This window comes from Solanum verrucosum, unplaced genomic scaffold (genome assembly GCF_900185275.1).
Source record: "Solanum verrucosum unplaced genomic scaffold, falcon-dt-bn FXZP01000208.1, whole genome shotgun sequence".
Classification (NCBI taxonomy): domain Eukaryota; kingdom Viridiplantae; phylum Streptophyta; class Magnoliopsida; order Solanales; family Solanaceae; genus Solanum; species Solanum verrucosum.
In genome coordinates, this window is record NW_026020329.1 from 3,004,921 (window position 1) to 3,032,775 (window position 27,855).

Consider the following 27,855-nt stretch of genomic DNA (forward strand, 5'->3'; position numbering starts at 1 on the left):
TTTTTAGTCAGTCCCAAAAGAATGTCACATTTCTTTATTAAGTAACAATTTGATTATAAAATATTTATTTTACCCTTAATGAAATAATTTACAGTCATACAAATTTATATCAATCATTTTGGACCACAAGTTTTAAAAGTCTTCATTTATTTTTTAAACTCCGTGGCGAATTAAACTACCTCATATAAAATGAGACGGAGGAAGTAATATATATTGGGCCCGCGCTGGCGCGGAAACCTAATATCTAGTATATATATATATATATATATATATTAACCACTTCAAAAAAATACAGTTAAATCACAAAATTATAATAAAATCTTACAAAAACATAAATAACAATTACACTAATAAAAAGAATCTGACTTACCTCTTCGCGTCAAAAAACTCCATATTAATTAGCCTGTTATAAGATGATGATAACATATATATAGATTGAAAATTAAGGATTAAGGATCAAGAATAAAATAAAAAGAAGAAAAAAAATAAAAGAAAAAGAAAAACAGTTACCTGAAACCTCAAAAGAAAGGTATAAGGAGGAGTATATATACATGGGAAAATAGCGTATGATTTATGAATAAGCAAATGAATTATGCCAATTAATTATTGGTTATTAAAAGCATCAAGAAGTAACTGATGTTACGTGGGAACCAATAATTAATTTCCTAATTCAATTGCCCACTATGCTCATAATGAGGAAGGAAGTTACTTTTTTAAAAAAAGTTTATTGAATAGAAAATGAAGAAAAAAATTTAAAATTATGAGAAAATAAATAAATTGTAATACTGATCAATGAGGCATGCCACATCAGCGTGTTTATTTTCAGTTTTATATAGATATATAGATTCCTTTTATGATAACATATTTAATTGCGCATAAAAATATAATGATTTCTCTTTGAAATTTATTATTGAAAAATATTTTACATATTTATGTGTGTCATATATAAAAATAAAGAAATTGAAATTAAATTATTTTAAATTGTACTACATAAATTTGGGATAAAAACTCACACTGTTGACCACTAGAGGAGCATATTCACTAAAGCAGAGCCGAATCTATCCGATCTCTAAGTCGTCTGAGTTTCGCTAATCTCAATTTTAGGTAACATGTTTGTGATTTAGCATTGAAACTGTTCTTTGATTCTTCTTAATTTATGAGCAATTTAGATGATTTATAACAATGTTTCATCACTGAGACACCAAGCAATTTTCTTATTCAGTACTGTAACTTAAAGAAATAGCGTATATATGTGTATCATTTAGTTCATATCTCTTTGATTATTTGAAATTGAATCCAAGAATGGAGTGTGGGTGTGTTTTGGCATGAAAGAAAACATTTTTGATGTTTTTTGTTGGAAATGTTTTCTTGGAAAGTGAGTGGGTTTATATTATGTCAAAAACATTTGTATATAATCTAGAAGGGTTGTGGGGTGGTAGGGATGTGGGCTATGGGGTGGGAGTGGAAAAGGGATGTGTTGGAGGGTGAGCAGGAGATAAACAATGTCGAATGTCACTCGTAGAACTTGTTTTCTGTCCTTTCACTAGTGATGATAATTTTTCTTATTTTTAACGAACTTGTTTTCCTAGAGAAATGTTTTTCAAAGATTTTGACCAACCAAAATGAGAAAATTGAAAATTACTTTTCTTGACAATGTATTCCTCCATTGCAAACACACGTTTCAAGACCAAAATGGTCATGCGTAAAGATAGCCTAAAAGGGGACGAAGGCATTTGATTGGGTCTGACAGAATGTTGTGTTTTGCCAACTTACGGCGCAATTTTGCTATTCCACTAGGTACCTACTATCTCCACTTAAACGGGTACCAAATAACTCTACCCACCAAGGCCTAGGCGGATAGGAGAACCTTTTTTGCTTTCGTTGGGATTTGAACTTGAGACCTGATGGATTTCATTTATCCTCCGGCTTCATTGACCATTAGGGCCACACTCTTGGGTGTACCATGATATTCAATCCTGAGATTCTTGTGCATTTGTTTTATTCATGATCACCAGGCTAAAGACATAAATCTGTATTTGCAGAGGTGCAACTCTAAATAAAGTGATGTCTTCTTTAACCAGTCAAATGGTTCTTCCATCAAGTAATGGTTACAAGGCATGGGAAGATCCTTATTTTTTCAAGTGGAGGAAAAGAGATTCTCATGTTCCACTCCACTGCCATGAATCAGTTGAAGGTAATGCTCAATTGCATCTATATAATGCTACTAGCAACGACATTCTTAGTGATTGTTCTAGTTAGAGTTCTCCTCTTATGCTCAATAGTTTGGTTTACACGGGTGAGTTTTCGCCCTTAGTCACTTTTGATTGCCTGAAACTGTATTACTCTCCATTCAATTGATTCAAGCTGTATTGATAGCTTACATGGTCATTTCTGATCCTCTTGAAAGAAGGTCGTTAAGTTGAATAGCGAGTTTTCTTGCTGCAACCTGCTTATACCCACATATTAATCCATAAGTAACAGATAAGTAGTCTTTCACTAGAAGCCATGAAGATCAATTAGAAGTTGCACACATCCAAAGGCGTTGTCATTTGTCAAGAACTGTTTTAGGCTTTTAGCAATTAACTGATAAGAGTGAAAGACACACTCCATACTTACCTAAGCTATCCGAGTCTCTGGTGCTTCCAGAGTCCTTGCACTTTGCCAAGTCTTATGTTTCTCCATCTTCATTGTCTTTGTAGAAATATTCCGCTTTTGATAGTAACCTTCATGCAGATTGTGCACTGTCATAGTGCTTAGAATTCCCTCTCCTTTTTGTTATCAAGTAGGGCCCTAATGCAATCCCGGGATCATTATTCGGAAATTAGATAAAGCCTGATATTGATGTTGGCTCGTTGGTAGTTGAAGAAATTTAAACATCATAAATTATGTGTCACCTTTTGACTGGATAGACTTGATTGTCACTCTTGGGGGCACATTGAATAATTTGTTTCTGATGCTCCTACTTCGTATTTAGGATCTCTGAGATACTGGAATGAGCGCAACAAAGTGGATCTATTGGTATCAAAATCAGCAGTTTGGGATGATGATGCTGTCTCTAAAGCTCTTGATTGTGCTGCTTACTGGGTTAAGGATTTACCTTTCGTTAAATCATTATCTGGCATATGGAAATTCTGGCTGGCTCCTGGCCCTACCAACGTTCCATTGAATTTTTATGATAGCTCATTTCAAGATTCTTCATGGGAAACAATACCAGGTATGATAGGGCTCTATTTACTTCTAAACTAAAAAGATACCTGGCTCAGGTTATAGTTCTCCACTGATCTTCTCTCTTGAATGCTTAATTCTTTGAGCACTTATTTCTCCATTACTATTAGTACCTGTAATGATTGTGGACAGGCCTCTATATGTCTTCCTTTATTAGGATTTCTTTCACAATAGTATATATATTATGTTTTGGAGATGTAACTTGTTGGATAATGTACTGTCAAGCATCTAAGGTTTTCATCACCTTGCTTCAAGTAAAACAAGTACTCACCATTGTTTCTGATCTACTGTTGTATCTCCTAGAAGAAAATGATGGTTGAGTTGCAAATGTACATTTAATGTTTTATGGATTATGCGGCTTCCTGTTGGCTTCTCTTTTGCACTACCCTTCTCTGTTTTCTTCATCTGCAGTCCTCCTAACTTTCAGGGATTATACAAATTAAAAACACACACATAAAACAAAAACTATGCCTCAATCCCAAGCAAATTGTCGGCTATATCCACACACACATATATGGCGAGACAGCACACTGTAAAAGTCATTCCTCCTTGCAAGATCCATGTAGTGAAACAGTATGAACAAAGTAACCAAAAACCTCTCAACAAAATCTTTATGAAGTATCTTTAAAGTTGATCAATGTACGGCATTTTTCTCTTAACACTTCCATTCTATGAAGTTACCAAGGGTCGTGAACCTGCAGACAATGGTGAAGTTTTCTTGTTAGAAGGGATTGACCAAACCCAAAAAAGGAGCAAATGTCTGACTTGACAACTAACATTTGCTGTTGCTAGGAGAAATGTGTATCACCAAGAAATGATTTGGATGATATTGCCTGCTTATGTGTGGAGTTGATAGGGTTTTTTTTCTCCTCGACCTTGCGCTGATCTGCTTTGACACCATCCTGCTTGCTTTTGAGTTGATATGGGTTTTGCCTCATCGATCTTGTACTTGCTTTGGCAGCCGTTGTTCTCTAGATGCTTGCTGGAAAATGTGAGAATGAACTTGCATGGCTGCTTTGCTTTCAAGAGGAAAGCTTGCTTAACTTATTAATACCTGAAAATTCCTTTGTACTTTTTTGAGTCATTTTTTGTTCAGTGATGAGAAAACTTGTGACCTGCTTGATTTGATGAGTGATGATGCACATAAAATTTGTCAAAATGGAGACTTTACCATTGAAAGATCCTACCTATGTGATAATGTTCACTAGAGTGTATTTATGTTTTGGACTTCTGTTAGTTTTGAGCAGACATATGAAACATCAAAGTGAGAATCAAATGGACTGAAGTACAACCAGAACTGACAGAACTATAAAGGAATTGTCAGCAGTGGAAGAGGATCCTTATAATAGATCTAATATTGACAGTATCAAAAGCCAGGGACACGAGAAAGGGAGAAAAAATGTTCATCGTTGCACAACAGAGGGAGTAAGGACATAAACCAGGTGAAGTCTATTAAGAATGATTCTCAACAAATGCTAACAAGTGACAATGAGGTTGGAGAGTTATTTGGTCAATTATTCAACTCGAACCACTAGAATAATATTTTGGATTTCCATACATCTACCCGTAGTAGAAACTTTAGCTATACTTCTAGAATTATGTTGGTAGAGGTAAATGTTGAGAATATAATTAAATAATAAAAGTGTGCTCTCTCTAACTGCTTAAGCTTTTAGATAAGAATGGTTACATACTTCAACATAGTATTAGAGTCAGACTCATCCCAATTGTTGTTCACCGATGTTGGGCCCCCATTTATAAGTGTTCACTCTCCAGATGAGGTCTAGGCATGCGGGGGAGCGTTAAGAAGTCCGACATCAGTAGAGAGATGAGAAATTGATCTCCTTATATGGACTTGGACAAACCTCCCATCATGAGCTAGCTTTTGAGTTTGAGTTAGGCCCATGGACCATATCTTTACATGATACCCATCCCAATTTTTTGTTCAGCGATGTTGCGCCCTCATAGTGTAAGTGTTCACACTCCATATGAGGTCTAGACGTGCGAAGGAGTGTTAAGAAGTCCCACATTGATAGAGGGGTGAGAAATTGGTCTCCTTATATGGACTTGGAAAAACCTCCCCTCATGAGCTAGCTTTTGAGGTTGAGTTAGGCCCAGGGGTCATATCATCAGAACCTGACCCATTCCAATTCTTTGTTCAGCAATGTTGGGCCCCCATATTATAAGTGTTCACGCTCCAGTTAAGCTCTGGGCATGCGGGGGAGTGTTAAGACGTTCACATTGGTGGTAGAGGGATGGAAATTGGTCTTCTTATATGGTCTTGGATAAACCTCTCCTCATGATAGCTTTTAAGGTTGCGTTAGGTCTATGTGTCATATCTTTACATGGTATCAGAGTTTGTCACCGACCTATTCTGTCTTTGTATCATCACTATCATCTATGTCTATTCCTAAGACTACTGGTGAAGCTCTTTCTCATCCAGGCTGACAACAAGCTATGGTTGGCGAGATGTGGGCCTTACACTATTGGTTCTTGTGGCTTGTTCCTCTACCTTTAGATAAATCTATAGTTGGTTTTCGGTGGGTATACACAATAAAGGTTGGCACTGATGGACAGATTGATCTCCTAAAAGCTCGACTAGTAGCCAAGGGTTATACACAGATTTTTGGTCTTGCCTATGGTGATACTTTCTTTTTTGTGGCCAAGATTGCTTCAGTCCTTCTCTTTTTATCCATGGTTGTAGTTCGTCATTGGCCTCTCTACCAGTTGGATATTAAAAATGCCTTTCTTCATGGAAATTTTGAAGATGAGGTATATATGGAGCAACCACTTGATTTTGTTGCTCCGAAGGTATCTATAACATGGTATCAGTGCAGGCAAAAGTTCTGAGATCGAATCTCACCACTACTCATATAAAAAAGAATTCCACTTGTTTGGCCCATGGAAAAAAATCAGGCCCGCACGTGAGGGGGCGTGTTGAGAATATAATTAAATAACAAGAATGTGTTGTCTATGACAGCTTAAGCTTTTAGATGAGATGGTTACATGCTTCAACAATAAATAATTCCATAAAAATGTGAGGATATTCAATGTTATAATAAGAAGTGGTAGGATGCCCAATGAAGGCAAAAAGAACACCCTTATTCCAATTTATAAGAACAAAGGAGTTATTTGAAATTGTAGGAATTATTGTGACAATATGAGTCATATGATGGAACTCAGGAAAAGAATGATAAAGCTTAGACGTAGGGACACTACAAGAGTGATAGAAATCAGTTTGGATTTATGTTTGATAGATCTATCATGGAGGCTATATTCTTTCTAAGAAGAATGATGAAAATATGTTAGAGAGGAAGAAATATTTGTACATAGTGTTCATTAACTCAGAGAAAGCATATAATAGATGTGACATCCTGGAAAATATGTTGTTAAGCTTTGAGTCAATTCTACACCCTACATCGCTCAAGTAGACTGTTTTATATGGTATGAAGTGATAAATTCATGGTTTTATGTTTTGGAACAATGAGCATATGTTTGGTGGATGGTTGCACCAAATGGAAGTGTTTTGGAGTTAAATAGGAAGTTTGGGAACAAGAGGAGTAGCAAAACAACAAAAGCGAGAAATTTTGACAAGCTGAAAAAGGCCAAACTCCAAAACAGCATAAATCTCAAAAATGAAAAGAATGAAAAGTTAATTAATAAATGACACGTGGTAAATTAGGGTTGGTGCATGATTTACACTTACCTTTTTACAAGTGGGAATGACCGAAAAAGGAGATATATATGCTACTTTAAAATGGTTTCATGAGGTAATAGGATTCCCACTAACTTTAGGTGTCTACTTAAAAAATAGATACAAGTTTAAAGGGGACTTTATGGTTTTTCTCTTTACTGAATAATACCACCACCAACAATAATATACCCAACGAAATCCCACAATTGGGGTCTAGGCGGGTAGAATATATGCATACCTTACCGCTACCTTGTGGAGGTAAAGAGATTGTTTCTGAAAGACCCTCGACGCAAGTGCAGCAAATCCAGGTACGAAGGAGTTTGTGAAAAAAATATAGCAAGTAACACATAAACAGTGCAAAGTCCACCAAGTCCACTAGAAGGGTGCAAAAACAACAATAATACAACTAGTAGAATGAAAAACACCAACCATCTAAGCAAGACAATAGTACACCACCTACTAACTTTTTACTCTGATACGTGTCCTCCATACCCTCCTATCTAAGGTTATGTCCTCGGTAACCTGAAAGAGGGTCATATCTTGTCTTATCATCTCTCCTCAATACCATTGCACAAAAGCTGGTGCAATCAACCCAGGTTAAAAGGAAGAGGCAGTAGCCTTCGGATTGTGTTGGGTGATCGCCCCACCCAAAAATCCACATTTGGATTATTTAAAGACCCTTCCCAGTGGTTTGGGCTTGGGACTTCCATGTCGGAGGTCTCAAGTTCGAAACCCCTTTCCAGCGAAAGCAAGGGGTTTGCCTTCTGGGTCGAGCTCTTCGCACCGGGCTTACCTAGTGCGGGTTACCTCTCCTATGTGGTTTGCAAGCTATTGCATAGGAGCGGGGGTTTTACCCTATGCGCACCCAAAGGGTAGCGGCTGCGGGTTTCCCTAGACATAAAAAAAAAGACCCTCATAGACGGGATTTAGCCAATTCCCTTCATTTTCCCAGCATCCACATAAGTTCTATTTGGGAGTTTCACCTAAGAAACACCGTCAACTCTAAGGTAAGCTCTCTTTAGTCTTTAGCTTTTATTTTATTCCAACATCCTAAAGCTAATCCTAAATCCAAACATCATATTTTTTTTAAGCCCAACCAAACCACTAAGAGTACCAACTTCAGGTTCTTGCCACCAAGAGGTAAAATTGGACTTCATTCTCAAATGGTTTTTTTTTTTTGATTTTGCACCGGGTGTCTGAGTCTCTTTGAGCCCCGACTAATCCCGGGGGTGCACAGGCCCTCGGCAAGGAGTTTCCCGCAAGTGCACCACGGTTAATTCAGGTTTTACCCAGTCCGATGGCCCTCAGAAATTGTTTGCACCTAGTGGGTTTCGAACTTGAGACCTTGAAAGGGAGCAAACCCCAAGGCTCAAGTCAATCTCTTTGAGCCCCGACTAATCCCGGGGGTGCACAGGCCCTCGGCAAGGAGTTTCCCGCAAGTGCACCACGGTTAATTCAGGTTTTACCCAGTCCGATGGCCCTCAGAAATTGTTTGCACCTAGTGGGTTTCGAACTTGAGACCTTGAAAGGGAGCAAACCCCAAGGCTCAAGTCAATTGCCAGAGTATAAATAGCATAGGAAGTGTATGGGTAAGGTGGGAATGGAACAGGTGAATCAAGATTTTACCCTAAGTTAAGAATTAGGATTAGGGCCGAGGGCCAGATTCTAGAGGTTGTAATTGGAAGGACTAAACCCCGTAGGACATGTTTAAGTTATAATTGGTGTCCATTGACATCATTGGAGTATTGGAAGTTGATATTATTTAAGGTTAAGGTATTTGGAGACTTAATCTTCCTTGCGAACAATTATAAGATCAACAATGTGCTATGGAAGGGAATGTTGGGCTGCTAAAATCCCAATGCATCCGCAAGGTGAGTATCACAGAGATGTAGATTCAAAATGGATGTCCGGTCATATAAAATTTAAAAAGAAACAAAAATGATCACATTTGCCGGAAGGTGCAACTATCGCACCTGGAGGATAGATTAAATAGTTTGGTCATGTACGTTGACCTCCAGAAGACGGGTTCATAGGTGTGAATCCATGGTGCGTAAAGTGGACGAGGTAGACCTTAAATCACAAGGAAGTTGTTTTGAAAGACCTATAATTCTGGAAATTCATGTTAAGTTAGCAAAAGATAAGACACAATGAAAGAAAAAGATCTATATTAGAGATATCAATTAGTTGAGGGTATGGTTTAGTTATGTTAGTACATTTACTTTAGTTCCTATTTCTTCTAGGAGTCTTTTAGTCCTATTAGAGATATTGTACCAGTAGAAAATTTAGAGAACTTTCCTTATAATTTTTTTTAATAGAGAACTTCTCGTACATTTTATTTTTTATTTTTATTTTGTATAGTGTTCATCTTAGATGAATTTAAATGGACAAATATGGTCAGTGATGATTTTATCTGTGTTAATTGTTTGGAACTATATCTAGAGACTAGAGAAGTCTTTCTCCTACCAAGGTGAAATATTTCACATGGTTGGTGGTAAAGAGAGCTTGCCTTACACATGAAGTGCTACAGCAGAAAGGCATGCGATTGATGTCTAGGTGTTTTCTCTGTAACAAAGCAGAGGAAACAAACAATCATTAGTTCCTCCATTTCAACTTCACTGCTTAATTGTGGACACTTCTCCTCACCCTCACAAACACTAGGTGGATCATGCCTGAACACACAGCTGATTTGCTAAGATACTGGATTAGAAGGGGAGGAAGTAAAAGCCAAATGAGATGGTGTAGGATTATCCCATTTTGCATCTGGTGGACGGTGTGGAAGGAAAGAAATGGCAGATGCAATGAAAACAGATCCAACTCCATTCAAAAGTTAAATGCAATTATCTTGCATCTTTATTTTCTTGGTGCAAACAACAGTGTATAGAGGATATAGATCAACTTGTAGATTTGTTAGGAACTTTGTAACTATTTGGAGGTTGCCAGCATATCCTTGATGCTGATGAATACAACTATACCAGTGTTTTTAAAAAAAGTGTTCGATAACAGTGGAAGGATGGTTTGTTTGTCTCTTTATATGATCTTGTGTAATCCTCACCTCATGAGCTAAACTTTATGATTGAGTTAGGTCAAACTCTATTCTTTTCACAAAGTATCATAACCAGGCCCATCTCTGTTATGGTGTGTCCCAATTTTAGACCCCCATTTTATGTTGCCCACACTCCAATTGGCAAGTCTGGACATGGTGGTGGTGGTGGTGTTAAGTGCCCCATGGTAGATGGATGGGTTGTTTATTGCCTTATATGGTCTTGTGTAACACACTCGTGTTTTGGGGTTGAGTTAGACCCAAGGTCCATTTCTTCATAATATAGCCGACAAGAACTTGTTTGGGACTGAGGTGTATTTTAGCTTTATTTCTTTATTGAACTGTTTAAAAGTAATGATCAGTTTGTAATTCTCATCTACTGAAACATTTCCATTCTCATCAATTTCTACATTTTAAATTTATTTGGACTCATCTAATGATCATTGTTATTTCTTCTTGCATCTATGGATGATTATTTACCCATTTTCGGTACCTACATCTTTAACATTTCCACAGAACAACAAGATTGTATTTCATTCGAAACATGAAGTCCCCCCCCTCAGTAAACTAATATCAGAATTCGTTCTTCCATCCCCTAGCCTTAACTAAAGCTAGTACTTCCCACCATCAATGCATATATTTTTTTTTTAATATTCAGACCCTTCTGCAACTACCATGTTTGGATATGCATTCCTAAATGATTCTACTGCATTCAAAAAGTAATATCTGCAAATACACGAAGCTTTCTAAACGCTTTCCTCATAAAACTACTTTTTTTTCAAGTTGTTTATATGAGTTTCTGTCTTGCTCATTTATGATAGACATTCTTGTTTATGGTGGAAACTACCTACTGGTAGACTTATCTGTCTTAAGCAGGTCATTTTCTTCTTTTTGACTTTTTTTAATCAGTTTCTCTTGCTAACTTTTGTGTTCTTCTAATCAATACAGTTCCTTCGAATTGGCAGATGCATGGATACGACCGGCCTATTTACACAAACACTATATATCCATTTGCTTTCAATCCACCTAAAGTTCCAGATGATAATCCTACTGGCTGCTACAGAACTTATTTTTTCCTTCCTGAAGAGTGGGAAGGTGAGGTTTTATGTTTCTCCATTTTGTGTCACCCTAAAATTTATTGCTTGGTTTCTATTGCATACTCATATCTCTTATAGATTCACCTATTTTATATCATATTTGAGGGAGTAACTTATTTTGTTGCTCTAATATCAGACTATTTGGCAAAATTTATCTCCTATTCTTTTTTAAAAAGGTATGATTTTTTATTAAAGAATTAATCAACACTTAGAAAGTGTTATAATATATACGATGTAGAGGAATGACCCAAAAAAGAAGAAACCTCCCTATCTATCCTTGGAGGAATCTATAAATTCTAAAATAGATTCTGCCATATTGGCAATATCCTGTTACACTGAAAAGAAAGCAAAACTATACAGTTTAACTTTATCTTCTGAACTGAGCTGACTTTGTCCTCAAAACTCTTCAAATTTCCATCTTTCCAAAGTGTGCACCAGATACTAGCTGGGATGGTATTTCCATATTTTGTGCATAGCGGGGTTAAGTCATCTTTTATTCCAGCATTTAAGTCAGTCCTGTGCAGATTTAGGCCTTATCCAACAGAATCTTGGGATGTTTAAAAAAAGCTGCTAAAGCTGTAGTGAGACAAGATAATGCATAATAAATGACTGATACTTTCTGATTTTTCTTTTTTCACACAGGAACTTCTACTGGACAATTTCTTGTCTTTTTTTTTTTTGGAATGAGTATCATTAGACATGCTACTTTGCCTCTAACCAAGAAAAGAAAGCTACCTTATATGAAACCTTTGTCTTGCATAATTTGTGTTAACTAGACCTAAATTAGCTTGATTTTCTACCGATAGAAACTTGCAGCATGATCTAATAGTGAAGCATCTTTTACTGCTCCCTTTTGATGAAATGGATGCTGTAGGGGAGGTTGGGAAGGTGGGACTTCTCTATCAAATCATTTTGAAGAAACAAATAGATGGGTGGTTCCATGCAGGATAGGGTACTTGGATTTTGTGTAGGAGCTCTATGAGTGGGGTGGCTGGAAAAAGGTGAAGTTGACAATGTCAAAAGGTCTGAAGCTAACACTGTAACGCTGAATTAGCAATGCTAACCTCAACCATGATATGGTCTTACTCCATGGTGAAGGAATATCAAGACAAGAATAAACCAAATTGAGAATGAGCATCTCCTCTTCAATCACATGCATTACTTTCTAGACATTATATTGGGTTCTTTTCCAATCTTGTGTCCATCTTAACCAATAAACCTAAGCCCCCAAGGGTTAAAGTTGCCCAAGGCGGGATAATTGGAGACTGGAACTGACTGGTCCCTTTCTTATGGTATTTTATTAATTATTGACTAGTCCTTGGTTTGGTCGTTATAACTTTGTCCTCATTACATTCGTTACGACAAACATGTGTACATTTGTTTCAGTATCCTTTTTAATGTAAATTGTGTTGCATTTTCATTACCTTCATTTGGCTATCAATAATGTTACGTGATCTTCAACTGCTTTTTGACAGGTCGCAGGATATTTTTACATTTTGAAGCGGTTGATTCAGCCTTCTACGCTTGGGTGAATGGAGTTCCTGTTGGATATAGGTTTGTGTTGCATTTTGATATCTTTATGCTCTTTTTCTCTTTTCTAATTGAATACTTTATTAAGACACCTATTTTAGGTTCTCTTACTTTCTTAGTGGTCTTGCTTGTGAACATTATTATCATATGTGTAGCTACGTTGAGATAAGTCATGTACTCTATTTGTGTACCTTTTATGGTTTGTAATTTATGTTATCAAAATTGTGCACAACTTTATTAGGGATGGCAATGGGGCTGGGTGGATGCGGGGCGGGGTGGGTTTAAGGTTGTGCGGGGCGGGTTGAAGTGCTTTACTAATGCGGGGAGGGGCGGGTTGCGGGTCTATGTGGGTTGAAACTTAATTTTAACTTTTTACATGTTTTTAGAGTAATAGAGCATTATATATTAAGATAGTTTCTTTAAAGTTACTAAAATAAAATATTCAAGATAGTAAATGAAAATGGTTCAATCAAAACTAATACAATTTCTTACATGCTTCCCAATTGACCTCTAAAAAATAAAATTCTAAGTCATTATCTATTAAATTAATACAACTTAACGTATTTATTTTTATGAATTATATTTTTAGTATCAAACTTGACTAGAAAAAGAAAATATTAAAAAATTTATGCGGGGAGGGGCAGTCTGAAAATGAAAAAAATTGTTATGCGAGGCAGAGCGGGGAGGATTAAATTTTTTGCGGGTTAGGCTTAACCTGCCCCGCACCTCCCCTTTGCCATCCCTAAACTTTTTCCTTTTCCTTCCTTATGGAGGACTCTTGTGAGAGAACCAAAACTACACGTTCCCGAGCTCGAGGTTGCACCCATTCTAGCAAGGTCCTTGTTCTCGAGACAATGGTTGTTTCTTCCAAACTTATTTTTCTGTGGGATGGTAATGACATGAGTTGAGTTTAAATGGAGTAGCATGGTCAAGGAGGATTCTTGTAGCCGACCCAACTTGTTTGGGAATGAGGGGTGATAATAGTTGTTTCTCAAATAATATGACCTCATAAGTTAATCTTTGTAGCCCTTTCCTATGGAGTGACTTATGAAAGGATTAAAATGACATGTTTTGAAGATAATAAATCTAAAGTTTGTCTTAATATGTCGAGTATTTATCCTTCAAAATTTTAGGGTCTTCTGTGCTTATTGTTGTACTTTTGTGGTGAATGTAGTGAACTAAAAACATAGACCTTTGAAGGAGAGAGAATCTGAACTCAAACGAACTCTCCAAACATCAGAGTTTCGACATCACAACCACCTCGGAGCATTGGTGCAACACTGTAACTTAAGCCCAACCAACCACAACCCTATTGGTGACCTTCCACTCCCATCACATGTCGAGAAGAGAATCTCGATGAGTGTACTACATGTGTGAGCATGTGCATTGGATTCTAACAACTCTCCAATGAAAGTACTTACTGTTTGTGAGTTGACCCATCTGTGCATCCTCTGTATCTGCCCACTGTAAAACAGGTAGACTCAAAACTTAGTGAAATTGGATGGGAAGGATGATTTTTCCCTTTAGTATCTCACAGACTCAAGCCATATATATACAAGGACGCTATAACATGTCCAGTGCTAGACTTGGACGGAAGCCTTCGAAGATTGAAAAAATAACCCATTTATTGTGTCTCATATTTACGCACATAAGAGAAAAGTTCTTTTCGAACTTGCTTGGTTGGATTAAAATGGGTCAGTTAGTTGGAAGTTTGTGGTCTTCTAGGCAATTGAGGCTTGGAAGATTAAGAAGTGCCTAAAGGTATCACAGTCAGGGAACTCCAGGTTCCTCTTTCACTTTGCCAATGAAGAGGAAGCCATGAGAGTCCTCTATGAAAGTCAAGATGAATGGGCCTAAACTACAATAAAACCCATCTTGTGTATTGTTTATATCCAAATCAAAACAAGTTCTATTGTGTTCCTGGATCGAAATAGTTTCAATCTACCAGAAAAGTACCTTACAATCTTGTCATAATTGTACTTTTCTTGTCTCTTTTCCAGAAATGGCAACATCATCTCTTTTGACTACTCTTTCGGTTCTTTCTCAAGCAAGACATACTCCTACGTTCCTCTCTTCTTCTTGACAATATAAGTTTTAGGCATCGAGTCTCTCTACTGAATTGAATTTCCACTCATCAGTGTTTGGGTATTTAGTCTCTCTGTTGAAAATTGAATTTCTGGCACTGCTCCAATCTGGTAGTGAAGTTCAGGTATTAAGTTGTTTCTCGGAATATTGAATTTTCTGGCATGCTGGGGCAACTTTCTTGGTCACTCTTTAGGTGCCAATTTAAACCGTATTATAGATTCATGTCATTTTGCCTATTGTGGATGAATCTTCAACAATAGCTTTTTCCGGCATACTTGACGTTCCATTTTTCAATTTACCAGCTCAATACATATATATGTTGGAATGTTCTAGACGTATTCAATGTGTTTAGCTCTATAGAAGATAATATTCTTCTTACAATAATTAGGAAATACCACCATTTATGTAACTTTCCTTCTATCACGTAGTCTATACTTTCTTTGTTTCTAGTGTCGTAAACTCCTTTTTAGGTAAAGTTGTATTTCGTTACAATCAGTTCAAGATAATTCTAGTTTATTTTTGCTCTATTTTCATTGCTGGCTGTCCCTTGTGTATTAAACACCTAAATCAATGAGTTACTTCTGTAAACAACATACATGATAAGTAGTCCTCACAATGAGTTTAGTAGAATATTTCCTATTGTTTTCTAGGACTCTAGCAAGGGTAAGACAGGATAATCCAACATGTGGATGGAAGTTGATGTTGTGTATCAGAATCTTTAACTAGCTTGTGTAGCATGAAAAATTGGATTAGACCATTTTCCAAATCAGCTGTAGAAAGGGATCAAAGCCATAAAAATATTGTATCTTGTCACTTCCTTATTTCCAGTTAGTGCTGTCACTCATTTTTGTCACAATATCGTTAAATGGCACTTCTGCAATTATGTAAAATCTGCTGCAAGTTGTTAAATAAGTACAGAAGTTCTTCGTTTCGTATTTGTATTCTTGTTGATTATTCACTCTCTCGGATGTGGACTCCTACACATTTCAGTTACATGGATTGTTTTTGGGATTCTTCATTATGCTTTCAATACTTCTATATATCTCAACTCCTTCATTTCTCAGATTATGGTGATTTTTACTTGTTTTTGTTTTATTTCAAACATCATATACCAGTTACGATGTTTTCTCATGTTGGACTGAGATGCTTGAAGCTAAAGCACAGATTAAAGTCTCAGTTACATGGTTCTTTGTAATGGATGATTGATCTAATTTTTATTGTATGGTTCAGTCAGGATAGCAGACTCCCTGCCGAATTTGAGATCACAGATTTTTGCCATCCACATGGGTCAGGAAAAGGAAATTGTCTGGCTGTTCAAGTGATGAGATGGAGTGATGGTTCCTATCTTGAAGATCAGGATCATTGGTGGTTATCAGGGATACACCGAGATGTGCTTCTTCTAGCAAAGCCTAAGGTGTGAACTTTTCCTTTCAAATGAGTTCTGTGTTTCCTTTTTCTCTGGAGCTATTCTTTGGAATCTGGAAACTGGCTCTGAAAAGAAAAGTAATTTACTTTATTGTCTGTCCTATTTTTTTCCTCAATATTAACGATAGAAATATTTATTGTGCCCCATTTGGCTAAAGATTTACCTCCCATCCCTTGTCTCAAGCTACCCTGTCCTAATCTTACTTGCGTTCTGTATGATCAATTTCTCTGTTAGTTTGAGTGCACCTTAATTATTCGGGGTGGGTGGTGGGTGGGGTGAATTGGTTCGTACCTGATTCTCATATCCTACTAAAATTTGTCCAACACGACTATAAAACGTAGTTGTTATGAGTATTTGGTTTGATAATCTACAACAGTTAAGTATGAAACAGTAAGAATGATTTAACTTGGAAAATCACCAAGCTCAAAAGGTGCAAAAACCATGATCCACCTTAGTAGGATTGAACTCCAAACCTCACTAACAAAGTAAGCCAGAAAATAAGATCACAAATCCTTGCAATCTAAGACTTCAACTCTTAGCCTTAACATCAACAGTTGCCCAATTGCTATACTCCCTCAAATCACTCTGACTCAAAACAACAACAAAAATGTTTCTTCGCAACAAACAAACAATGACCTAACAAAGCTTCTATATCAAAATTCAAAATTCTAATACAATTGAACTAGAATTGGACTCAACATATAAAAACAATGATACAAGGACCGGAGTCTTCTGCCTGGTTCTTCTCTCTTAGATGATCAGTCTTTGTACTTTCAAGAACAAGTTACTTGAAAGGTGGACTACTGTTGTACCTCTCAATTCAGTGTGAATGAAATTTCTTGTAAGGTAATAAGCATTTAGAGTTGTGATGGAAAGATTTTGTGAATATCCAAAATATATCACACGAATAATAATGGAGACATACACATATTTTCCCATACATTCTTTCCTAAAAAATCTCGACACAATAACTCAACACAGACTCAGCTCGTAACACATAAGCATTAAGGACCTGATTCTTATCACAATTCCTTTACAGAGTACATCGTGTTTGTTAATCATCAAAAGATAATCAATACTCAACAATCAACTTCCCTTTTCCTTCTCTTTTTCTCTTCCATCAAGGAGAAGCCAAAAAAAAATCCTTATAACATAAAGCAAAACGCTAATCCTAAGTCCTAAAAGAGTTCCTGAAAAAGCAGTTGTTTTAGTTCATATTATCTAGTATCTTAACTTCTTAAGAATGTCACTTCTTATTAATCTAAAAAAAAACACTCCCTCCGCTTCAGTTTATTTGGAAAAGTTTGAATAAGCATGGGGTTTAAGAAAGAAAAAAAAAACTTCATGAATTTGTGGTCTCAAACATTACATAAACATTTTTGGCTATTAAAACTTCTCATTAAGGGTAAAATGAAAAGTTTAAATTAAATTGTCTCCAAATTTAGAAAGTTGCCATTTTTTTTAAACAAATTTAAGAAGAAAATATTTTGCCACCTCCACTAGAACGGAAGGAGTAATAATTACTAGCTGTAGAATAATGAAGAGTCGAACTTTGTAGAAATGATTGTTTGTCATCTAAACAATGAATGATGAAATAAATTTGAACAAAAAGTAGACAGGTCAGTGATCTGATGTTAGTCTCAGTAGTGGAATTTGGATCACATTCAAAACCATCTCATCGCAAGCGGTGGACACTGATAATCCAGATATTGAGTCCTTTGATCTAGTCCATGTAATGTAGCACCTGTTAAAGGAAGGTGAAATAAGTGGCGACCAATAAACTCTCAAAACTTCTCCATTACCCTAGATATCACACTAGACGCCAGCCTTTCCTCTCAAAGTCTTATCATATTAAAATCTTCCCCTAACACCTAGGGGATATCCCACTCTGCCATCAAGGTAGACATCTCGTTCCAGAAGCTCACCTTAGATCCCTCCCCTACCGGCGCATAAAGTCCTCCAATACCGCATATAAATTCATTACCCTGATTTTTAATTCGAGATCAAAGTAAGTAGTTAACATGATTTCTTGTTGTTTGACTATCAACTCAAATTATCTCTTCCGAGTTCAGTTCATGTAATTAGGATTGTTCCAATCGAAAGCTCATCAATGAAAATTGATAAAGCATAAGGTTAAACAAATAGCCAATAACCAAGAACCAACAGGTCCATCAAACTCTAGATAAGGAATTTAGTCATAACCCTTTTCAAAAGAACACATCTAGTCACCAAATACTCCATAGAATGCATAAAGGAAGAATTCAAGAGAGAGTATGTAGAAAAGCTCCGTTTGGATCTTGATCTTTCATCTAGTGCATAAATTTCCTCTCTTCAAACCTTGATTTCCATGCCAAAAGAAGGTCAAATCTGCGTAAGATTGCATATTTATACATTTGGTGTTGGTCATATGGATTTTCCAGCATTGCCTTTATAAAGAAATGGATCTTGGGCCTAACTCAACCCCAAAAAGCTAGCTTGGGAGGGGAGGATTGCCCAAGACCATATAAGGAGACCCAAGGACCCCTTACCCCCCCCCCCCTTCCCCCAGGACTGGACATCTGGGCCCAACACCGGAAACAAAGAATTGGGATGTTAGAATAGTTTCTTTTTTGTCTCTAGTCTTTACTTGATGATTTTAGCTGCGAGTCTGTGACTTCGGCTGTAGCAAGAATGGCGATCCTTCCATGAATTAATTTCCTGTGTTAATGCGGTACAATTAAATAGGTGAATATGTGATGACTACTCTTACTTTTTGGTTAAGAAAGCAAAAGTTATGGGAAATTTACATTATCTATAGTAAGAGTTTTCTCCAATAGTTTCTTTTAGTTATAAACGTGTAGAGACTTTTCCTTTACAGAAAATAGATTTTATCATGTGACCATCCAGATAAAGATCAATATTGATTGGGACAATGGGAGCAGGATTGTATTGACTTTTCCCCCTTGAATCAAGTCGGAAGGTTTTTCTGTCTCTATGTGTTGTGATGATGCAATTCTTTTTCATTGCACTCCGAGTTCCAGGTTTGTTGTAGTAATTTTTGCTTGAGAATCAGTCATAGTATTATAAACCATATTTATCTCTGTCTGACATATGACAGTTCCTTTTTCATTACACTCTTGTCAAGTCTATACTCTATAGGATTCTTGGGAAGTCTGATTTTTTTATGACTTTTTGCAGTGTTTTGGTTGTGAACAACTCATCTTCTTTTAACCATTCTTTATATCACTGTGACTGGCAGTTTGCTCTTACTGTTCTGTCTTTTACTATTGGCATTCTCTGTTTTGGCTAGGTCATTGCTGACTTATTACCCAACTTTTCTGATGCAGACGTTTATTGCTGACTATTTCTTCAGAACAAACATAGGCGAAGATTTTTCTTATGCAGACATAGAGGTAATCATAAAGCGGGAATGGATTTCTTAGATTCCCTTTTCTTTTTCGCTATCCTACTTGTGCAGTGTATCATATAAAATGTATACAGTTCTGCTGCTCAATTGTGGAAAAAATTGCTGGAATTTACAAGCCATCGTCACCCTACTAGATGTGGAGAAGGCAGAGAGCAGGTGGTTGAGTGAGAATAACTAGAGTTCTAGACTTTTGCTAATAAATGTTTAGCCTGATAATATAACCTTTGGTTTTACTGTTTGTTTTTTTTTGAAAACCTAGAAATCCCCAAGGATAAAGATAACATTTGCTATGTCTAGGGATGGCAATGGGACAGTGCGGGGCGGGACTGGACGGGTTGAGCTTAGCCCGCAAAAATTTTAATCCGCCCCGGCACCCGCATAACAATTTTTTTCATTTTCAACCCGCTCCGCTCCCCCCCGCATAGACCCGCCTTGCATGAACCTGCCCCACATAATTTTTTTAATATTTTCCTTTTCTAGTTAAGTTTGATACTAAAAATAAAATTCATAAAAATAAATTCATTTTTTCATTAAGTTGTATTAATTTAATAGATAATGACTTAAAAATTTATTTTTTAGAGGTCAATTGGGAAGCATGTAAGAAATTGTATTAGTTTTGATTGAACCATTTTCTTTTACTATCTTGAATACTTTAGTAACTTTAAACAAACTCTCTTAACAGATAATGCTCTATAACTCTTATAACATGTAAAAAGTTAAAATTAAGTTTGAACCCGCATAAAATCGCATAGACCCGCAACCCGCCCCGCATTAGTTTTTAAAAAAGCCACTTCAACTTGCCCCGCATCCCTCCCCACACAACCTTAAACCCGCCCCGCCCCATTGCCATCCCTAGCTATGTCCTTATGTCCATGTTGTGAGCAGACAATCAATTTCCATAGAATAGTTTCCCACTTTATTGTTTTGTCATTTTTCTCGAACCATACAGGGAGAAACTTTTGTCACTTTAGGCAATCGGTAAATTGGGACGGCTTAAAATTTTAGCATGTTATTTTTTTGGAAAGGAGGGATTTTAAAAGCGCATGACATAATTTTGCTGATTTTACCTTATTCTTTCTATAATGCAGGTGGAAGTGAAAATTGATAACTCACTTGATAATAATGATATTGCTGACTTCACTATTGAAGCTTCACTCTATGACAGTGGAAATTGTCTTAGCCGCTCTGACCATATTGATTTGCTTTCTGCTAACATTGCTCATCTGGAGTTAGTTCTGTCTTCTGATCCTTGTGTGGGATTTAAAGGCTACATGCTTGTGGGGAAGGTGCAAGCACCTAAACTTTGGTCTGCAGAGCAAGTAAGTGATTTTTCTTAGCTTTACAATAGCAACATACCTAGTGTAGTCCCACAAAGTGGGGACTGGGGAGGGTAGAGTGTGCATGTACCTTACCCCAACCTCAAAGGTAGAGAGGCAAATCAATTTTGCTTCTATTTTTTGGTCTAACCTCAGTTATTGCATATCTCATTTGATGCCACACTCAAAACTCATTTGATTTAGGATTTGGTTTAGAACTGATACTATGTTCCACTACATTTTAGTAGTACTAGTACAATGTTAATCATTCATTATAATCTGGTAGTCTGCTTTTTCTCCTGCATTCCCTTGCAGGGAAGCTTAGAGTGCAAGGAATCTTTCCGCTTTATTAGGTTGGGAAATTTTGCATGCTTCGTCATAATATTTGACTTCTACATTTTGAATGACCCTGCCAAGTATTGAATTCCAAAGCTTTAGCTAAGATTTGCACGACTTTATTTCTAGTTATAACTAGGAAAGGATGGAAGACTTTTGATTACCGCGTAGAAACTTCACTCTGACTCACTTAGGGCCTCTTAGCAAAATGGGTTTTATGTACACCATGATACTACATCGGCCATCTCCACGATTTTATCGAACTCACATTTGAAAGATTAACATTGTACTTGGAAGTTAGCTTTGTAGTGTTGCTTAGGTAGGATGGGATTTTCCCTGTAATTGCAGAAGTTGACCGATGGTTTTCTCTGACCTCAAATAGAGGTTATTTACTTTAATGCTCTCACTGCAACTTTTAAGAAATTCCTTATCCTTATCTTTCTTCTGTTAACAGCCAAATCTCTACACTCTTGTTATCACCCTTAAAGATGCATCAGGGAAGTTGGTTGATTGTGAATCATGCCAAGTTGGTATGAGAAAAATATCAAAAGCCCCTAAACAGCTGCTAGTAAATGGGCGTCCAGTAGTAATTAGAGGGGTGAACCGGCATGAGCACCATCCACGTCTTGGAAAGACAAACTTGGAGTCCTGCATGGTCAAGGTTTGTTAAATTCTTTTTCTTTTTCCTTTTTGTTTAAACATGTGATGAATTTCTCTTCATTGTAAAATTGCAGGCATGCTTATAGATTTTCATTGTGAAATCTTCTTATTTTCTGTTGAAGGCAAATCATATATCCTGTTACTTCTTGTAGGATTTGGTTTTGATGAAACAAAACAATATTAATGCTGTCAGGAACAGCCATTATCCTCAGCATCAGCGCTGGTATGAGTTGTGTGATCTGTTTGGCATGTACATGGTAGATGAGGCCAATATCGAGACACATGGTTTTTTTGACTATCCAAATTATAAGCATCCTACACAGGAATCTTGTTGGGCTGCTTCCATGTTGGATCGTGTGGTCGGCATGGTTGAAAGGGACAAAAATCATGCCTGTATTATAGTATGGTCCATAGGGAATGAGGCAAGCTATGGACCGAATCATGCAGCACTCTCTGGTATATACTTTTTCATTATTTTTACTTTCCATTTTCTGTTGTGTCGACTCTTTGTTCTTCAAAAAGTGAAGTGCTAAGCTTTCCAAGGGATGTAAGGACACTCCCTTGTAGGTAAATACATGTGGCCACAACATCAAACACAGATGCTACTCGCTCTTCAGTTTTTCCCATTTGAGCTCTAGGTCTCTTACTGGTAGAGGAACAGTAGTTTAGCCACAAAGCCAGCCCTGAAGGGACTGCCTTCATTGTACTTTAGCCACAAAGCCAGTCCCGAAGGGACTGCCTTCAATGTACTTTAGCCACAAAGCCAGCCCCGAAGGAACCACCTTTAGTATACTTCCCTAACATTGCTAAGGCTTATTTTATATGTTGCTTGAATCCATAATTGCTAGGTATATTTGATTATAGTTTATAGATCAGAACACTATCCGAATGACTAAAGTGTTTGTAAATAACTTGTAGATAGCCAAGTTAGAGGGAGATTCTCAATTGAAGAAAGTAAAATAAAGGATCAGAGGCTAAATGCATAATATACTTTATTATCCTGCATGTGATAATGGTGATCCTCTAGGTGGTTAAAAAAACGTAGGATATGTCATACTTCTTTCGTGATGTCCAGCTCAGAAAGGGCTAGATTTTAGATCCACCCATACAGCCTTTGCAACTACTAACAACTATATTCCTGTTTAGTTCGTCATGTTCAGTAACCAAGTTAGAGAGTCTTTTCAGGTTGGGTACGAGAAAAAGATGCATCAAGACTGGTGCACTATGAAGGTGGTGGATCGAGAACATCTTCAACAGATATTGTATGTCCCATGTATGCACGTGTGTCCCGAATAGTTGAAATAGCAAAAGATCCAACTGAACAGAGGCCTGTGATATTGTGCGAGTATGATCTTCCATTATCCACTTCTTTTTCTTGGTCAATTTAACTGCTCGTAATTTTTAATGCGATGACTTTACGTTGCAATTTTTGGTGTAAAACTGCTCAGATATTCACATGCCATGGGAAACAGCAATGGGAATCTCCATAAATATTGGGAAGCAATAGATAGTATCTTTGGTCTGCAAGGAGGCTTTATATGGGATTGGGCTGATCAGGTTTGTTCATGATTTAGGATTGGTCCTGTAATTATGTACATCTTTTAATAAATAGGAGTTAATGTAGTTGCTAAAATAAATTGTTTTGCAGTTTTTTCCCTTCAACATATTTCACAGTTAGTTGGTTTCCGAAAACATTATCATGACTCTATTTTTTTGGCTTCAAGCTGTTATTGGAGTTAAAGCAAATGTATGTTTATTGACCTAAGACATTTTAGAGATGCAAACCCCATGTAGGATAGATTGTTGAATTTAAATTCAAATACTAGGACTAATGCCTGTCCTATTTGGGTGAAATAGAACTTGGTGGCTGTCTCTATTCTGCGTGCATATTACGAAAATCAGAGTTTGTTCATTTAATACTTAAATCCTGTTTAGAAGGCACAAGCTGTCTGATTTTGGATCTAGCATTTGTGGCTGCAAGTGCAACTTTTGATGTGAAATGCATGTTGTTGCTATTGTTAACATGGTCACATGGAGAACCAAGCTAAACCATTTGACCGCATAATTGTTGCATGATATTCTGAAGCCTACGCAGTTACAAAAAGCTTCAACTCCCACACGGAATGTAGTAGGTGTAGAGATGTTGTGTCTTTCTGTTCTTTTAGTTCCTTTTTTTTATTGAACACTATCATTTGGCACTTTCTATAGGGATTATTAAAGGAAGTATGTGGGAAAATGCGCTGGGCATATGGAGGTGATTTTGGGGACACTCCTAATGATTTGAACTTCTGCCTAAATGGTGTCATATTTCCTGATCGAAGTCCTCATCCTGCATTACATGGTGAGTAGACAGCTATCTTGTTCAATAATTTGTTTTTCCCCTTTGTCGTATAAATAGCTTTGCAAGACTATTAGACAATAAGTCACGTCAATGAACCTTTTTTCAAAAAGTGTAGGGTGTGGAAGCATGGAACATTAAGCAATGATGAATAAGCAACTTTTTTATTTTAATTGTTTGGGTACTTTTGGGGGTAAAGTTTTTAATTTTCACTCATATCTCATCTTTCATTTGATTGAAATTGCTTTCAGTGACCAGAAAGTTTAGCAAATAGCCAAATATGTTCAAAACATGCTGGCAGTCTTGCAAGTTTCTCCTGTTGTGTCTGGGAATTTATGGGGGTGGGGGAAGGAGGGAACAATTGACAGTATGCACAAAGCATGTACATGCTTGAGCATGATATCTACGTTGGACCATGTAACCTGAAGTATTGGGAAGAGGTGATTAGATAGGACATAGTGTAGTTTGAGCTTACCAAGGACATGACCTTAGATAGGAGGGTGTGGAGGTCATGGATTAGGGTAGAAGGGTAGTAGGTAGCAGATTGTCTTGCTCTTTGTTCATATTAGTAGTCGTAGTTTTGCTCCTGTAGTTTCTTGTTCTTCGATTTATGTTACTATCTGTTGATTCCTTGTACCTCCACTATCGTATTGTTTTGTTGTGGTTTTGTTACTATCTGTTATTTCTTGTACTTCCGCTACTTCTTTTTCTGGACTGCTTTGGACTGTTTTTCCTTGAGCCAAGGGTCTATCCAAAACAACCTTTGTACCTCTAAGGTAGGGGTTAGGTCGGTGTAAACACTACCCTCCCTAGACCCAACTTTGTGGGACAACACTGGGTGTGTTGTTGTTGTTGCTGCTGGTGCTGGTGCTTGCTAAACTAGAACGTGTCTAACTGTTTAACACTTCTTCTGTCAGAGGTTAAGTTTCTTTACCAGCCAATCAAGGTCTCATTTAACGAAGGAATTATTAAGGTACTCTTGTATATCACTTAAATTCTCTGTTCACTTGCATTAGTATCTCTTAAATGACAATTAGGCTTTTCTGTTCAGATAACAAACATGCATTTCTTTGATACTACCCAAGCTTTGGAGTTTAACTGGGTACTTCATGGCGATGGGTGTGAACTTGGGTCTGGGATCCTCCCTCTACTTGTCATAGAACCCCAGAGAAGCCATGAAACAAAATGGGAATCTGGCCCATGGTTTTCTGCATGGATTACATCTAGTGCAGCAGAAATTTATTTAACAATTACAGCAAAGCTTTTGAACTCTACTCGGTGGGCTAATTCTGGTCACCTCATTTCGTCCACACAAGTTCTGTTGCCTAGCAGACGGAATGTTGTCCCTCATGTATATCACTCATACTTTACATTTCTTATCAGTCTGGTAGTCCTTTTTTCAGACATCACTGACTATTTTAAGAACTGTTATTGTTTTAGATCATTAAAAGCACCGATGCCACTTTACTTTGTGAAGTTCTTGATGACATAATAAAGGTTGGCCAGAAGGACTGGTGGGAGCTCAAATTTAACAAACAAACTGGTGGTATAGAGGGATGGAAGGTAAATACTTTATGCTTCAATAAATTGAGCGTTGGTACAGTATCGTATGAAGCTATATAATTTTGGTTATTGTAAAGAAAATAGACCCTGAGCCTAAATCCCAAAGGAAGCTCATGAGATGAGGATTGCACGTGATCATATATGGAAATAACACATACCCTCATCAATTGTGGGACAACTCAACTGTTATGATGTCGCATATGATAAAGATGGGTTATTTCTTAATTTTATTTTCTGTTCCACTCAATGATTGCAGGTTAATGGAGTTTCAATAATGAATAAAGGCATCTATCCATGCTTTTGGAGAGCACCAACAGATAATGACAAAGGGGGAGGCCAAAGAGTTACTTGTCTAGGTGGAAGGCTGCTAATCTTGACAAGGTAATCTTTGTGAACGAAAGCTGCTCTGTGGAAAGTACGAACAGTCACGAAGTGAAAATATCAGCTACTTATCATGGCATAGCAAAACCAGAGGAGAAAACTCCCCCAAATGCAGAAACTTCTAATATTCTCTTTAAGGTTGGCATGACACTTTTGATATATGGTTCAGGAGATGTTGTGCTAGAGTGCAATGTAAATCCATGTCCTGATCTTCCACCTTTGCCACGAGTCGGTGTTGAATTTCAATTGGATTCAACTGTAGACCAGGTTAAATGGTATGGAAGGGGACCATTTGAATGTTATCCAGACCGGAAATCTGCTGCTCATTTAAGCATTTATGAGCTATCCGTAGGTGAAATGCATGTGCCATATGTTGTTCCCGGGGAGTGCTCAGGCAGAGCAGATGTTAGATGGGTGACATTTGAAAATAAAGATGGAGTGGGACTTTATGCTTCCACGTACGGAGGATCTCCACCCATGCAAATGAATGCAAGCTACTACAGCACCTCTGAGCTCGATAGAACTACACACAATGAGGATCTCAGGAAAAGTGAAAACATCGAGGTATTTCATTCCCTGACTTATGCACGCGTTGTTGCAATTCAACTTTCACATACTTGCACACTTTCACTGGCTAGCTTTGTGTCTCCCCTAAGATGATTTAATTTGAGGCTTTTAGTTTGGTAGTCGAGGAACACAGCCAACTTCTTGGACCACTTAGTGAGCATCTTACTCTTTAGTTTCTAACACAAGAACTACGATATCCATCAATTTGTTGTCAGAAACTGTGGCTGAGGAAAATCTTCTTTGGGGGGTGGGGATTGCATAGCTAGGATTTTGTTTATTTTTTTAGAAGGAAATAAAAAGAAAATCTTGCATCATATTACTTATTCTGTTCATGTGGTGTGTCTCTTTTGGTGACGGATGTCATTCGGAATCAAGTTGTGCATTAATAGCATGGCGTAAATCATAATGGGAAAAAGGAATAGGAAATGTATTTGTTTTCCTAGGGTGCCTGGGATTAGCTCCCTTGTCTCCGTGCTGCTAATTCTCCTTTTACAATCTATCTATTTTTTAAAAGGCTCCATTTGGTATTAAGAACAATGTTTCCTTTTCTGTTTTTGGTGGTCTTAAATGTGTTTGGTGAAGAAAATATTTAACATCAACACCTTTTACATCCTATAAAAGGGTGTTAAACATCTGTTTTGCAACTCTCATTACCCACTCCATGCTACTTTCTCTCAGCAACTTGTAAATGTTGTTTTCGTTCTTTGTCACACCAACGGGTATATCCAATCAAATGTTGAAAAATGATCCAAAGAGATCATCTTGAGTTGCAGCAAATGAAACCTTGAAAATTATGTAGTAATAGCATTTTGACATTGATTTTCTGCATTGTAGGTGCATCTTGACCACAAGCACATGGGTTTGGGCGGAGACGATAGCTGGTCCCCTTGTGTTCATGACGAATATCTTGTTCCTCCCATACCATACTCTTTCGCCATCAGGTTTTTCCCAAAAACTGCAGCAACCACTGGGTATGATATCTACAAGTCCCAGTTTTCTGAAGAGTGATTATTGATAACTTCTGTACTTATTGTCTACTTGGTTCACTTTTTAGTATGTGGATTTCTTCAAATTTGTAACTTTGGTTAAAATAAATCAAGTGAAAAGCACTTTTAGAGTGCAGATCCTTTAACTTGAAGAACATAATTATTATTATTTCATATAAATTAAAAGTCTTGTTTGCTCAAGTAAAAA

At 37.1% G+C, this 27,855-nt stretch overlaps 1 protein-coding gene across 1 annotated transcript; it reads left to right on the plus strand.

Moving 5' to 3' along the window:
• Window positions 1-969: 969 nt before the first annotated feature.
• Window positions 970-27,855, plus strand: LOC125835980 (uncharacterized). Its single transcript, XM_049515074.1, is given in 19 exon segments — window positions 970-1,104; window positions 2,043-2,194; window positions 2,975-3,214; window positions 10,905-11,051; window positions 12,529-12,607; window positions 15,899-16,082; window positions 19,421-19,486; window positions 20,589-20,819; window positions 21,607-21,813; window positions 21,965-22,268; window positions 22,998-23,157; window positions 23,261-23,369; window positions 24,021-24,153; window positions 25,068-25,123; window positions 25,202-25,501; window positions 25,591-25,713; window positions 25,970-26,048; window positions 26,051-26,658; window positions 27,496-27,855. Coding segments are annotated over 18 exon segments (3,330 nt in total). The 5' UTR covers window positions 970-1,104; window positions 2,043-2,064; the 3' UTR covers window positions 27,670-27,855.